The sequence below is a fragment of the Poecilia latipinna genome, unplaced genomic scaffold, assembly GCF_001443285.1.
Source record: "Poecilia latipinna isolate Pla-1442-1.1 unplaced genomic scaffold, P_latipinna-1.0 Scaffold2532, whole genome shotgun sequence".
Lineage (NCBI taxonomy): Eukaryota > Metazoa > Chordata > Actinopteri > Cyprinodontiformes > Poeciliidae > Poecilia > Poecilia latipinna.
In genome coordinates this window covers 1-11,868 of record NW_015115148.1, presented here as the reverse complement: position 1 = coordinate 11,868, position 11,868 = coordinate 1, and the positions used below count along the sequence as shown (strand labels likewise).

Here is an 11,868-nt window from a genome sequence, read left to right as displayed (position 1 = left end):
CTGTCTGATCGCTCCAAATGTCCTTTTTTACTGGAGTGAGCCTCGATATAGCCAAACTCCGTCAAGTATTACATTGTTTTTATGCCATATTAGATTCGTCGTGTTGATGCATTTTAACGTGCTTCACCCCACGTGCTTCAATTTTCCGCTGCAACACGCAAACTTCCCCATTCACTCAGTGCGTTATAGTTCCACATCACTTAGGATTTGTTGCTGCGCGTTTGCGCAGTGTGAAGGAAAGAGGAGACCAGCTGCACAGGCAGGCTGCGAAATGAGATGCAGGTGATCAGTTTGTGTGATTGGCAACAAGAGACCGTGATCGGTCATCACTGATCATACACTTTTTCACGGAAATCGGCCGATTATGATCGGTGGCCAATCGATCGGCTCACCTCTAGTATAAACTCCTGTGTTTTAAAGTGCTGCTGGTCGCCACAGAGGCCTGTGTGTGTGCGTGCGTGCGTGCGTGCATGCATGTGTGCCAGCCTGACCTGGACCCAGCCTTGGACAGCAGGGAGGTGTTTGGAGCTGATCACCTTGTGGAGCTCCATCATGGTGGAAACCACTGGCTCGTTGTCTTCTGTCTCCTTCACATGAAGAACTGAGGGGAGAACATGGAGGAAACCGTCAGAGGGTCTGACTTGTTCCTGCTGCTTCATCAGGACTAGATAATCCCACCGGACCCACCAGAACTGAGGCTCACGTCCAGGCTGTAGGTGTGAGAGATGAGCCCAGAGTTCCTGATGAAGGAGTCTTCTTCATCCGACTCTTCTTGGCTACTTTCCTCCGCTCCTTCTCCGTCTTCCTCCATCTCTGCTTTCGTCCTTCCCTCCTCGTCCTCCTTCCTCTCTTCACAGCTTTTCTCTCTGTTTTCCGTGTCAGAGTCCTCCTCCTCCTCCCTGCAGTCTCTCCTCTCCCTCAGATTTTTACTGCAGCAGGGCTCATCGTCATCGACCCGGCAGTCTTTGTCCGGCTGGCCATCTGAGGGACCACTGTTGGCTGCTGGGGAACCTGCCAGGCCAAACTCAGGGAAAAGCAGCTTCATGCAGGACTCCATCTCAGTCAGCGCCGCCTCGATGTCTTGGTAGGATTCTGACACAGAGCCGGCGTTAGGCATCACCGTTACAGCTCAGAAGTGTGCATGCACCTTGTGATGCAGCGTTTACCCTCCATTTCCTTGGTTGCTGCTTCCACTCTGGCCTTGTAGATCCGCTCCATCTTCCTCTGCCGCTCCTCCTCCCTCCTCCTCTCTGTTATTGTCCTGGCCTCGGCGTCCTGGAAGTCCACCTGAACAGACAAACAACAAAAATCCAGAAAAGAGTCTGTCATGTAAATTAACCCAGAGAAGCAACATTTCCAGCTGAAAACGGTAAATATGAGCAGCATGTTGTTGTGAAAGTGCTGCTGCTGTCACCCGCTGACATCGGATTTAAAACCTCATGCCGTTACCATGGAGAAGCACAATTAGGTGTCATTGTGTAGTTCAGGGGTCACCAACTCCAGTCCTCGAGGGCTACCATCCTGTAACTTTTAGATGCGTCTCTGCTCAAACACACCTGGATCAAATAAAATGCTGGTTTCCAGCCTATTGCAGAGAGGAATGAATGCTGGTGAGGGAATTCAGACATTTTGGAGCAGAGGTGAATCTAAAAGTTGCAGGATGGTAGCCCTTGAGGACTGGAGTTGGTGACCCCTGGTGTGGTTATTGGGATTCATGTAAAAGACAAACACAGAATAGTGGACAGGAGGTCTGACATAGTAATTACTGAATGTAGCTCAGGTCAATGACCAGAGACTCAATGGGATGAATTCAATCAATGCATAAGCATATGCTAGAATGGTCTAGTCAAAGTCCAGTCCTAAATTCAATTGAGAATCTGTGGCAAGACTCAAAACTTTCAGTCAACCAACTCTCTCTCCACCTAGTCTGACTGAGTCTGAATTATTTAGCAAACAGGAATGAGGAAAACCACTCCAGTCTGTAGATGGACGATCTGGCAGAGATGTACCAAAAAGCTGTGCAGCTGTACACATTTTATGCTGTTTGTGCCTTTGGATATATAAGTCAGTCAATAAATAACATGCATATTTGATCTTGCCTCCTCCACTGATCTGACTCTAATCATACTTAGCCAGTAGCCAGGGAAGCATGTCGGTGAGCAGACAGTGTTGCTGTGGCGATGTAAAACACCTCAAGGTCTTTCTCACCTTCTTAACCTGTTTGAGGAAGTGGTAGCCGAGTTCCAGCTTCTTATAGGCCGAACCGTACGAGGTGTGCCAGGATTGGACCGTCTGGATGGCCAGCGACCTCAGCTTCCTGGCAACCTCTTTAGGAGGAGGAAGGGGCTGCTCTGAGTCCGTCTCCACTGTCAGCTCCAAGAACTCCTGAGGAACACAGAGAACGTTTCAAATGCCTGGAGTTAGAGGAGCAGAAACAGGAGTTGGGGTTTGGGGAGTTGGGGGGGATTCACCTGGAAGTTGTCAACCAGCAGCGTCCGGAAGTGATGCGATCTGGAGAAGAGCTCGCTGGCTATCTGGAAGGCCGACAGCCGGATCTCAGCGTGTTCTTGGTTCAGCTGGGTCATCACTGAATGATACACATGGTCTATGCAGTCATTGGATGCTCTGGCAGAAACAAAGAGCCAATCAGTAACTGGCACCAGATTTATTCAATGTACAGTTTCTAATAAAAATATTAACCAATCTCATGTCTCCCTCAGTCTCTAACAGGTTCCATTCATCTCTCCACTTCACTTTCCCTGCTGAGGATAAGCAGTACCATGATGCTCCCACTACTGTGTTTTACCAATAGATGCATTCAGGTTATTGTTATTGTTTGGAGCAAACTCCAGACAGTAACTCTCTTACATCTCTTCTTGCTTGTTTTGTACAAAGTTGCTAATGGTTTGGAATATAAACTGGTTGCATGAACTAGCCGGGCTGTGGAGATGTGGGACCTGGGCATAGGCGTAACTTCCCGAAGGACTGGTGTGGACATGTCCCCACCAATATTTCCTCCACTTTTTTTCTTTGTGTAGCTGCACCTATGTGCGGACAGTAACTTGGCAGCAGCTGCGTGCTGTATTGTAAAACGTAAATGGCGAGTCTGCTCATTGACCTAGTGAAGGGGTGCCCAAAGTCGGTCCTCAAGGGCCGGCATTCTGCACGCTTTAGTAGTTCTCTCCCTGCTGGTAGTAACCTTCTCAGCATGCCAGTATTCTTCTTAGGCCTTCTAGTGAGCCATCATTTGATCCAGGTGCGTTAAACCAGGGAGAGAACTAAAACATGCAGGATGCCGGCCCTCGAGGACCGACTTTGGACACCACTGATCTAGTGGATTGGACATCGAGACTTGCAGTGCGCGGCAGTGCGCCACATTGAGTCAGGAATGTCAGTGGTGGGGAAATGACACAATCAAGCAAAGAATCTGAAAAAGGGACGAATAGTTTTGATATTAATTGTCAATACTATGACAGCATGATAACATTTCACAGATCAGTAAAAAGCTTTAATTAAAATATAAAGAAAGTGGAGAGTAGGTTTGCTATGCTAGCTTAACTTTTATGACCTTAACATGAACTCTTGCTGCGCAGTTCGGAGTATTCACAAAAGTAAGGCGACCTACATTTCCTGACAGATAATCAGGAGAGCAGGTATTTAAGTTACGTAGCTAATCAACCACCGTGAGTGTTCCTTCGTAATGATCGCAAAACGAAAATTCAAAAACATAAAACTGAAATGGACAGACAAGGCTTATAGTCCGGAAAATACGGTAGATTAATTAGATTACTTCGGTTTTAACATGTTTATATTTTGCAGAATGTTTAACAGCTGCTAAAAGGTTATTTTTGAAAGTTACTATTAATCTGACAGGCCTGCTCAGGACATATACCCTATATCCATTATTCTTATCAGTAAAAAAGAAAAGGCCTTCCAGTAAGTGGGTGCATCAGCCAGTCCCCCTTTCCCCCACTCCTCCTTGTCCCCACCAACTTGCAACACAAAGTTTACACCCTTGGACTTGGGACTGTACTTTACTCACTAAAGCAGAAGGTTGTGTTAAGTTCTACAGTACAGTAAGTGCACTCCTCTTACAAAAGCAAATACATACCAGTAACAATAAATAACTTTTATAAGCCTGTGTTAGTATGAATTGAGGATTAAGTGGGTGTTTTAAATAGACGAATACAAATGGAGGAATCAGTCAGTAAAGCTTTCCAGAGGGTCTCCTCTCCTGTGTGGCTCATACTTGCAGATCTTCTTCAGCTCCTTGACTTTGTCCTGGTTGAGCTGCGGCTGTCCAGATGTGGTCAGTTCTTCCACCAGCTGGGACAGCCGCTCCCTCTGGGACAGCTCCATCCCTGTCACTGACNCGGAGGAGAAGAGAAGAGTTCAGGNTCATCTAGTCAATACTAGACGAAGCTGAAGTTGGTTTCCAATTCTAGCGTCCAATAGCTAAAGGGCAATTACACCTAATTTTTCACTACCTTCCGTATTTTTAATCGACTCTAGTTTAAAAACTACTACACCTAGACACTTCAAACCTGGATCAGATTATTTTCAATTAATAGCAGAATATTTAAAGCCATGTTTAGGATTTGTGAAACTTTTTTCTGATTTGTGAAACTTCACTTAACAGATCCCTGCAAAAGATCTTTCCTAATTAGAGCAGATCTAGTGTGATCCAGATGCAAAAAAATTGTGAAAATCGAACTTTATTGAGTTTTCACAAATCAGAAAAAGGTTTCACAAATCCCAAACATGGTTTTAAATATTCAGCTTGAAGAGGAGAATAATCCAGTCCAGGTTTGAAGTGTAAAGTGTGTAGTAGTTTTAAACTAGGGCCGATTAAAAATGCGGAAGGTAGTGAAAAATTAGGTGGAATCGCCCTTTAGCTATTGGACGCTAGAATTGGAAACCAAGTTCAACTTCGTCAACATCAGCTAGAACCCAAACCTTCCGTTTAGTTATAGTTTAGCGTTTCCTCCCAGTGGGGGAGTCAGACAGTGGATACACGCGCTGTTTAATGCACGGAACAGTGCGCGTGAACCTCAAGGAGACGTTTACAGTCTGATTTTATCTTCAGTCACTATTGTAAACAGTCACTCACCGATGCCTGGGAATCTGTCCAAATGTTACAGCGGCTACTTCCGGGAAACATTAACGGTTATTTTATATACAAGGATGATAATGTTCATAAGGACGGAGCCGAAAACTCTTCTTCTATTCACAATACCATTATTATAAAATCATTTCATACAGATTTTAGAGGGAAGTAACAAACACGTCGCCATCTTTGTCCGTCAAAAACAACTGCCGGTTTAACTTTTCAAAATAAAAGTGTCGTTAAACCTCAGCTTTTTTAGACTGCGGGCACAAATGAGAAGTTTCAAGGATTAAAGCCAAATTTTTATCCGAGGGGTGATGGTGCCCATCTCCAGCGGTCAACGGTGTGGAGGCAGAGTCACCCTGGACAGGTCGCCAATCCATTGCAGAGCAACACAGAGACAGACAGGATAAACAACCATGCACGCATATACACCCCTAAGGACCGCCGAATTTTTATACCTATATTAATAGCTCAAAAATTTTAATTTCCTCTTGCATTTGTAATATTTTCTTCTTTATTTCTCTCACACTGTTTTGTGTAGTATTCATATCCTTTACTTTATATATTATCTTTGTTTTCTGCCTAGTTTAAAAATAACTTTTTTGTTCTGATGTGACTTGTGACTTGATTTTGAATCTTCAATAAATATTTACAAAAAAAAAGAATTACTAATTTTAGAAACTGTCTGAATTGGCAAACCAAATTTAGGCTGGTCTTAAATTGTGATCTCAAAACTGTTCCTAATAATATTCACTATTCTGCCATCCCCATTCGTCACCTATAAAGTTTATCACATATAGAACAGCTCAACTCAGAGTTTCAGAGTGTTTATAGGAATGTCTTTACCATACTTCCAGAAGTGATTTTTGAGGTCAGACACTGATGATGGATGAGAACACCAGGGTTGCACTCTAATGCATAACTAAGTTCTAACACAACAAACTTCTCTTCAAGACTGGCAGCATGAACATGAATCACTAAATAAAATCAATGTTCTTTTTACTGGCAAGAAACGGGTCAAGCCAAACTTAAACACATAAATAATAAAGCCCCACACCGTAATCCCCTCTGCACAAACCAGGCTACCAGACAGAACCATGATTTGTCACTCCAGACATCTCTACTGCTTTACACCGTGCATTGCAAAAGTGGCAAAAGCACAACATTAGTGTTTAAACTTTTTATTTTTTAAAAAAAAATAAAAATAAATATTTTCCATAAGACACTTCAGTTACCAACAGACGAGTCCTCATTATTTTTTGGTTAGACCCTGAAACAAATTTCAGAGTATAATATCACCATCCAGAGAGAAACTTGAGGCAGAAGCTCTTGGTTTTGGTGGAGGAAGATGGACGGATGCTCTAGTTTGTCTGGGTGGCCCAGCAACACCTAGCACCAACGGATACAAAGTAGGTAACTGAGGTTTTCATGTCATGGTTGGACCAGTCAGTTTAGATCCTCATCAGCCAGGACTCATGTTGGAACAGGAGCTCTGTCTGATTACAGCAGCAGACTCGCATAGGATTTAGCTCCTGCTGGGTCTAAAATGTATGAACTGAACCATTTTCCGCTGCCATACACAATGCATCCCAGACGAGAGCATTTCCTCTTTGATCTGCATCCACAGACCATGTTTAAAAACTTCGTAAACCTGTGAAGGATGTTAGACCAGTACTGGTTGTTTTACCCTGACGGTGTGTTTACTTTCCTTTCAGCAGGACGTCCTGGTCATTTCACTTTGACCTGGAGAGAGTCTATAAGCTCCACAATCTCTGTGAAGTAGCTGGTCTCTTCTCCTAGGATAATTTCTGACTGGATTAGTTCTGAGTACTGCAGTCTGAGGGCGAGCAGAGAACCCAGCAGAGCATCGTCTGAGCGGTACTGATCCAGACACACAGGAGTCATGGCCAACAACGCCCGCAGAGCCTGCAAACAAGACGGCATCAAGTAAGCACACAGTTCCTCTGGTTGTACTGGATCTGTTGGTTGAAGCTGCAGAGGGAAAGAGTGGAGGCTGGGGGTCGACGGCCCACCTTCTCCCTGCAGTCATGCTCAGTAGACTGGAGCAGCTGGGGCACCAGAGAGCACCAGCCCTCCTCCATCAGCTCCTCCTGCAGGGACACCTGGGAGTACTGACGTAGCCGCTCAGCATGAGCCGGGTCCTGGACCGGGTCCAGGCCGGCCTGGGAGATCAGCTCCTGGTCGAGCAGGACACAGAGACCAGATTCAGCCACTCCACCATTACAGAACTGTTTTTTTTTATTAAAAACCACTAGTTTTGTGAGGCCTTTTTAGAAATATTTGCAAACTCCTTCATTTAACCCCTTCAAAAATCTACATACAGAAGAAAAATATCAAGCAGGCTGATTGGACACAATCATTTTTATTCCTTATAGAACTTAAAGCTGCAGTAGGTGACTTATTAATTTTTTTTCTTTTTTTACATATTTGCTGAAACTATCACTATGTGGTGACTAACGGGTGCTGCTCATAAATTATGCATTAGCAACAAAAAAAAAAACTGCGGGAATCCGTTTCTGAGCAAACATGTTTGTTTAATAAATTCAGTAAAAGCAGGTTTGACGGCATCCAGGTCCAGTAAAAGCTGCTGGATATTTGTGCTCCTGTTTACTATAAAACTAGAAAGCAGAAAGTATGCTTATTAAAAGATGACTTCTTGGTTTGTACCTTCTCGCTGATCATGTCGTACAGCATGGTGACTATGCGTGTTCGCAGGATTCCACCAGCGTCTGCCCTGAAGAGCTCCGATAGAATCTGCAGCCCACCATGGGACAGGAAGTGGCGCTGTGCGTAGGGGAAGTGACGCAGGAGGCATGCTAGTGCAAACAAGACCTAAAATCACAGAACCATAAATTTAAATGTTCTCTGTATGGATGGCGGGGTGTGCAGGCAGGAAGCTACCTTCTTCTTGACGTTGAGTGGCTGAGTGGTGGCAAGCGTTGTTAGAAGGGTCTGCAGAGCCCCCCCCTCCACTGCTTGGACTTGGACCACCGGGTTACTGCAGGACCAACACAGATGCATCAAAGCAAAAAGCTGAACCCAATTTCGTCCTAAGATGTGCTGAGAATGGAGGCATGAGTCCGGCTCAGCACCTGGCCACAGCGGAGCCCAGGACCAGGGCAGAGTTCTCCTGGAGTCGGACATCAGAGCTGTTCATACCCTGCAGGATGAAGCTCAGGCCCCCCATCGCACACAGGGTTTGAGCGTTATCCACCTAAAACACACACACGTGCGCACACGCGCGCACACACACACACACACACACACACACCAACATGCAGGTTAACATGATAACATGCAGTGAGCTCATGGGGAATGTGCCATGCTACCTGATGCACCAGGTACTCCAGCTCCTGCAGGATGCTCAGCTTCTGCTCCGCAGTGGAGTTGCTGCTGTTGAACTGATCCAGCAGGCGCCTCATGATCTGCAAACACAGGAAACAGCATGAGATGAAGGGAATAAACTGATCTATCATCTGATCTTCAGTTGGGAGCCAACGAGAGAGAGCAAGACTTCCAGCAGTGAACAAGAAGGCTGACTACAGAGTGTACCTGGACATCCGTCTCCACCAGCAGGTCCAGCTCAGCCATGTCCTTCTTTAACTCGTCCAGTGGCCGGAACGCAGACGGCGCAGAGTCCTGCAGACACAGTAAGGGTTGTGACGGTGCTGAGCAGAACCCGGTCAGTACGGCGCGCTCTGCAGCGCCTCACTACCTGACTGCTCTGGTCCTCCTTGATCTTCTTCATGGCCCGCTTCACCTCATCGGGATCAATGGAGGACCAGCTCTTTTCCTCTTCCCTGCCACCACAGAATGACCATTTCTATCGCTGATCTTTGACCACTGCTCTTCAGTCTTGAGGAAAGCATTTCCTGAATGCATATGTGCTAGCAGGAACCCACCTGTGCTGCTGGGTCCAGTACTTGAGTTGTTCTTCCCCCAGCCTGACCTCCCTCTCACCGGTCTGCAGGTTCAGCCTCACATGGGAGCCTGCTGGGACAGCCTGGCCTGAGTTCACACGCGCGCACACGCACGCACGCACGCACGCACACACACACACAGAGCCAACAATGTTATGACTCAGTGGCCATTGGTCAAACAGACACAGACTGAGTCGCCTATGTTTGTATGGACAGTTGACATTTACGAGAAGACAATGAATGCTTGGATGGTCAAAGACCAAATATAATGTAATAATCTATATTTCAGGTTATGCTTTCTGGCATTCCTGCATAATTAACAGAATCTCATTATACTTTGTACAAATATTAAGTTATTTTTGACGTATGTGCGTTTTAAAGAGTGCTTCACGTGCTAAAAGCAGCTGAACAGACGTGGTTACTTCACCTGGTTTCAGTGTTTGCCACTGTTCATTAGGCTGAACAACCTCAAAAACCCCATCATCGTCATCAACTGTCACCTCCTCCTCTTCATCAGCACCCCCTCCTCCTTCAGTGTTCACCACGGTTAAGGCACCTTCAAACTGTAGACACAGGTAAGAAATGTAGAATCATCATTTAGTAATACCCAATTATGTCTGAATAAATAATACGAAAAACTACTTATTGTGGCATTTAAGAAATTAGAACTCATTTTGGTAATCCTAAGTGACCAAAAACAGGAACAACTCAATCTGATTTCATGTCAGATAGTGGGGGAAAAAGGTTTCAATGTCTTTATTATTACAATAAATTCTTTATTTAATTCATATGTGAAACAGTTTAAATTTATTCTGCAGTTTATTCTCCAGCTTCTCCTTGCTGTCTGTAATCTTGACTTTGAGCTGCTTCTGTATTCTCCACAACAACGCTCTGTCTTGTTCCCTAAAAGCTCTTTTTTTTTCTTGTTTAAAAGTTAATTTAGGTCACTGGTGATCCAGGATTTGTTAATGGAAAAGCATCTCACTGTTCTGGTGGGGATGGTGCTGTCCACACAGAAGTTCATGTAGTCAGTCACACACAGTCATGGTATTGATGTCATCTCCATGTGGAAATGGCAGTAAAGCCAGCGACAGTACAAGTTATGGCGCTCTCTTTTCAAAATAAAAGCACATCTCCAGTTTATGTTTGATTCACACATCAAGTTTCTCTCCTGCGGCTATAACAGGCTAAAGCTTTGTGTTAATTAACCCTCTATGGCATGACTTTTTTATTTTTTGGGGGGAAAAATATTTTTCTGCATTCTTTTGGGAGCTTGTTGGTCCCTAATTACATATCAATCATAAAATCGGACCCCGACCCCTCCCGGAACCGGATTTGGGTTTGTTGCCTCAGGGAAACATTTTGCTACAAGGGGTCTAAAACGCCAACTTTTCTACAGTGATTATGAGAAATTAAATACAAATCAAACAAAAACTATATTCATAAAAAAAACTTTTTTGACAAAAATAAATCAGACATGGTTCCAACTCACCAAATATAAAATAAACAACTAACTTTCAATTGGTCTAAATTAGGATTTACAAATGAGCAATTATGGAACTGCTTAAAGCTGGTTAGAACAGATTGACAGAATAAAAAAGAATCTAGTTCTATGTGTAATTGTTGATCCAAGGTAATAATGCCTAAAGTTAACATTTCTCATAATCATAATTTACAGGTTTTGGTTTGAGACAAAATAATTAATGTAATTGAAGACATGTAATTAATGTCTTTAATTACATGAATGGAATATATTACAAGGGATCTTAATTTAACACGGTTCATTAACTTTTCACAGTATTGATGATACTTTACAAGCCTAATGATAAAACATGACTGTGGTTCAGGCAGTGTTGCACATTCATTTCATAATCTGATCCTTTACATGATTTTTTTGTTTGGTTTCTGATTTTGTCTGATCCTATGAATATGCCAACACTTAAAACAAGGAAAGTTATTTTTGAAGGCTGAAATGTGTTACTTAATTTAAGCATTTCTTTAACTATCATCAAGAGGAGAACTTAAATAACAGACATTATTGATATATTGATGCTCTATTGGCTTAGTATGAAAAAAACACAAAAACTTGATCTTCAGCTTCAAGGAGAAGCCTTCAAATGAAAAAAGAGAACATTATATTTACTAATTAGATGATGCAGAATCTTAAAAAATCTTCCTTGCTCTCCTCATCACCTGTGGATGCTGCTGTTCCCTGCCTGAGGTCCTTGGCTGTTCAGTGCATCACTTCCAACATAGAGAAGGGCAGCGGTACCGATAGAACCCCACCTGCCTATCAGATGGTTTCCCAGAACCAAAAGATAACCGTGGAACTCCAGCTTTCTATAGTATAAGGGCAGTACTAGTATCTAGTGACAAAACAACATTTTTTCATTCACTTTAATGTTCTTTATATAATCCATTGATTTTGCTTTTTGTTGTGTTTTTTCTGTTGCAGAATGAAGTCCAATCCTTTCTGGGTGTGCCGGGGTGTGAGACTGTGGGCGCCTTCCACGATTGGTGGACCGAGTTAAAGCTGAAACGCCACACTGAAGCCTCCTGGGCACTGTCGGGGTTTCCTATCGAGCTGCGCCGGCTCTACATCTGGACACACGCAGAAACTGATTTGACGTAGAAAGGGCTCACTATAGAGAGACTGATATGATTAGATTTTATTACTATTATTGCATTTTACTTAGAGAGCATTTTTACTTGTTTCCTCATCATAGTTCATTCATATCAGTATATTTTCGGGTTCAAGTTTTCTTACCCACATGCAAGAACACGCTCAGGAGAACAAAATCAGTTAAATAAGTTTAT

At 43.7% G+C, this 11,868-nt stretch overlaps 2 protein-coding genes across 6 annotated transcripts in view; both read right to left on the bottom strand.

The window, feature by feature from the left end:
• uvssa (UV-stimulated scaffold protein A) overlaps positions 1-6,186 on the bottom strand; it is a 61,036-nt gene extending 54,850 nt beyond the window's left edge. For 4 of the 5 annotated variants that reach the window (XM_015020105.1, XM_015020107.1, XM_015020106.1 and 1 more), the window contains exons 1-7: positions 5,111-6,186; positions 4,250-4,367; positions 2,472-2,625; positions 2,209-2,385; positions 1,167-1,287; positions 688-1,092; positions 492-601 (exon numbers count right to left, since the gene is read on the bottom strand). In XM_015020105.1, coding sequence (XP_014875591.1) covers positions 492-601; positions 688-1,092; positions 1,167-1,287; positions 2,209-2,385; positions 2,472-2,625; positions 4,250-4,359 — 1,077 coding nt within the window. In that variant the 5' untranslated portion in view covers positions 4,360-4,367; positions 5,111-6,186. The remainder of the gene's footprint in view (positions 1-491; positions 602-687; positions 1,093-1,166; positions 1,288-2,208; positions 2,386-2,471; positions 2,626-4,249; positions 4,368-5,110) is intronic. The other variant, XM_015020109.1, reaches the window with a different exon arrangement.
• A 119-nt stretch (positions 6,187-6,305) lies between these two features.
• LOC106938199 (nucleotide exchange factor SIL1-like) lies at positions 6,306-9,641 on the bottom strand (the record flags this gene model as incomplete). Its single annotated transcript, XM_015020103.1, is given in 11 exon segments — positions 6,306-6,840; positions 6,842-7,036; positions 7,144-7,308; positions 7,799-7,963; positions 8,033-8,129; positions 8,224-8,345; positions 8,461-8,556; positions 8,684-8,770; positions 8,847-8,931; positions 9,034-9,139; positions 9,479-9,641. Coding segments are annotated over 11 exon segments (1,311 nt in total), but the record flags the coding sequence as incomplete, so codon positions are not given.
• Between the last annotated feature and the right edge of the window lie 2,227 nt (positions 9,642-11,868).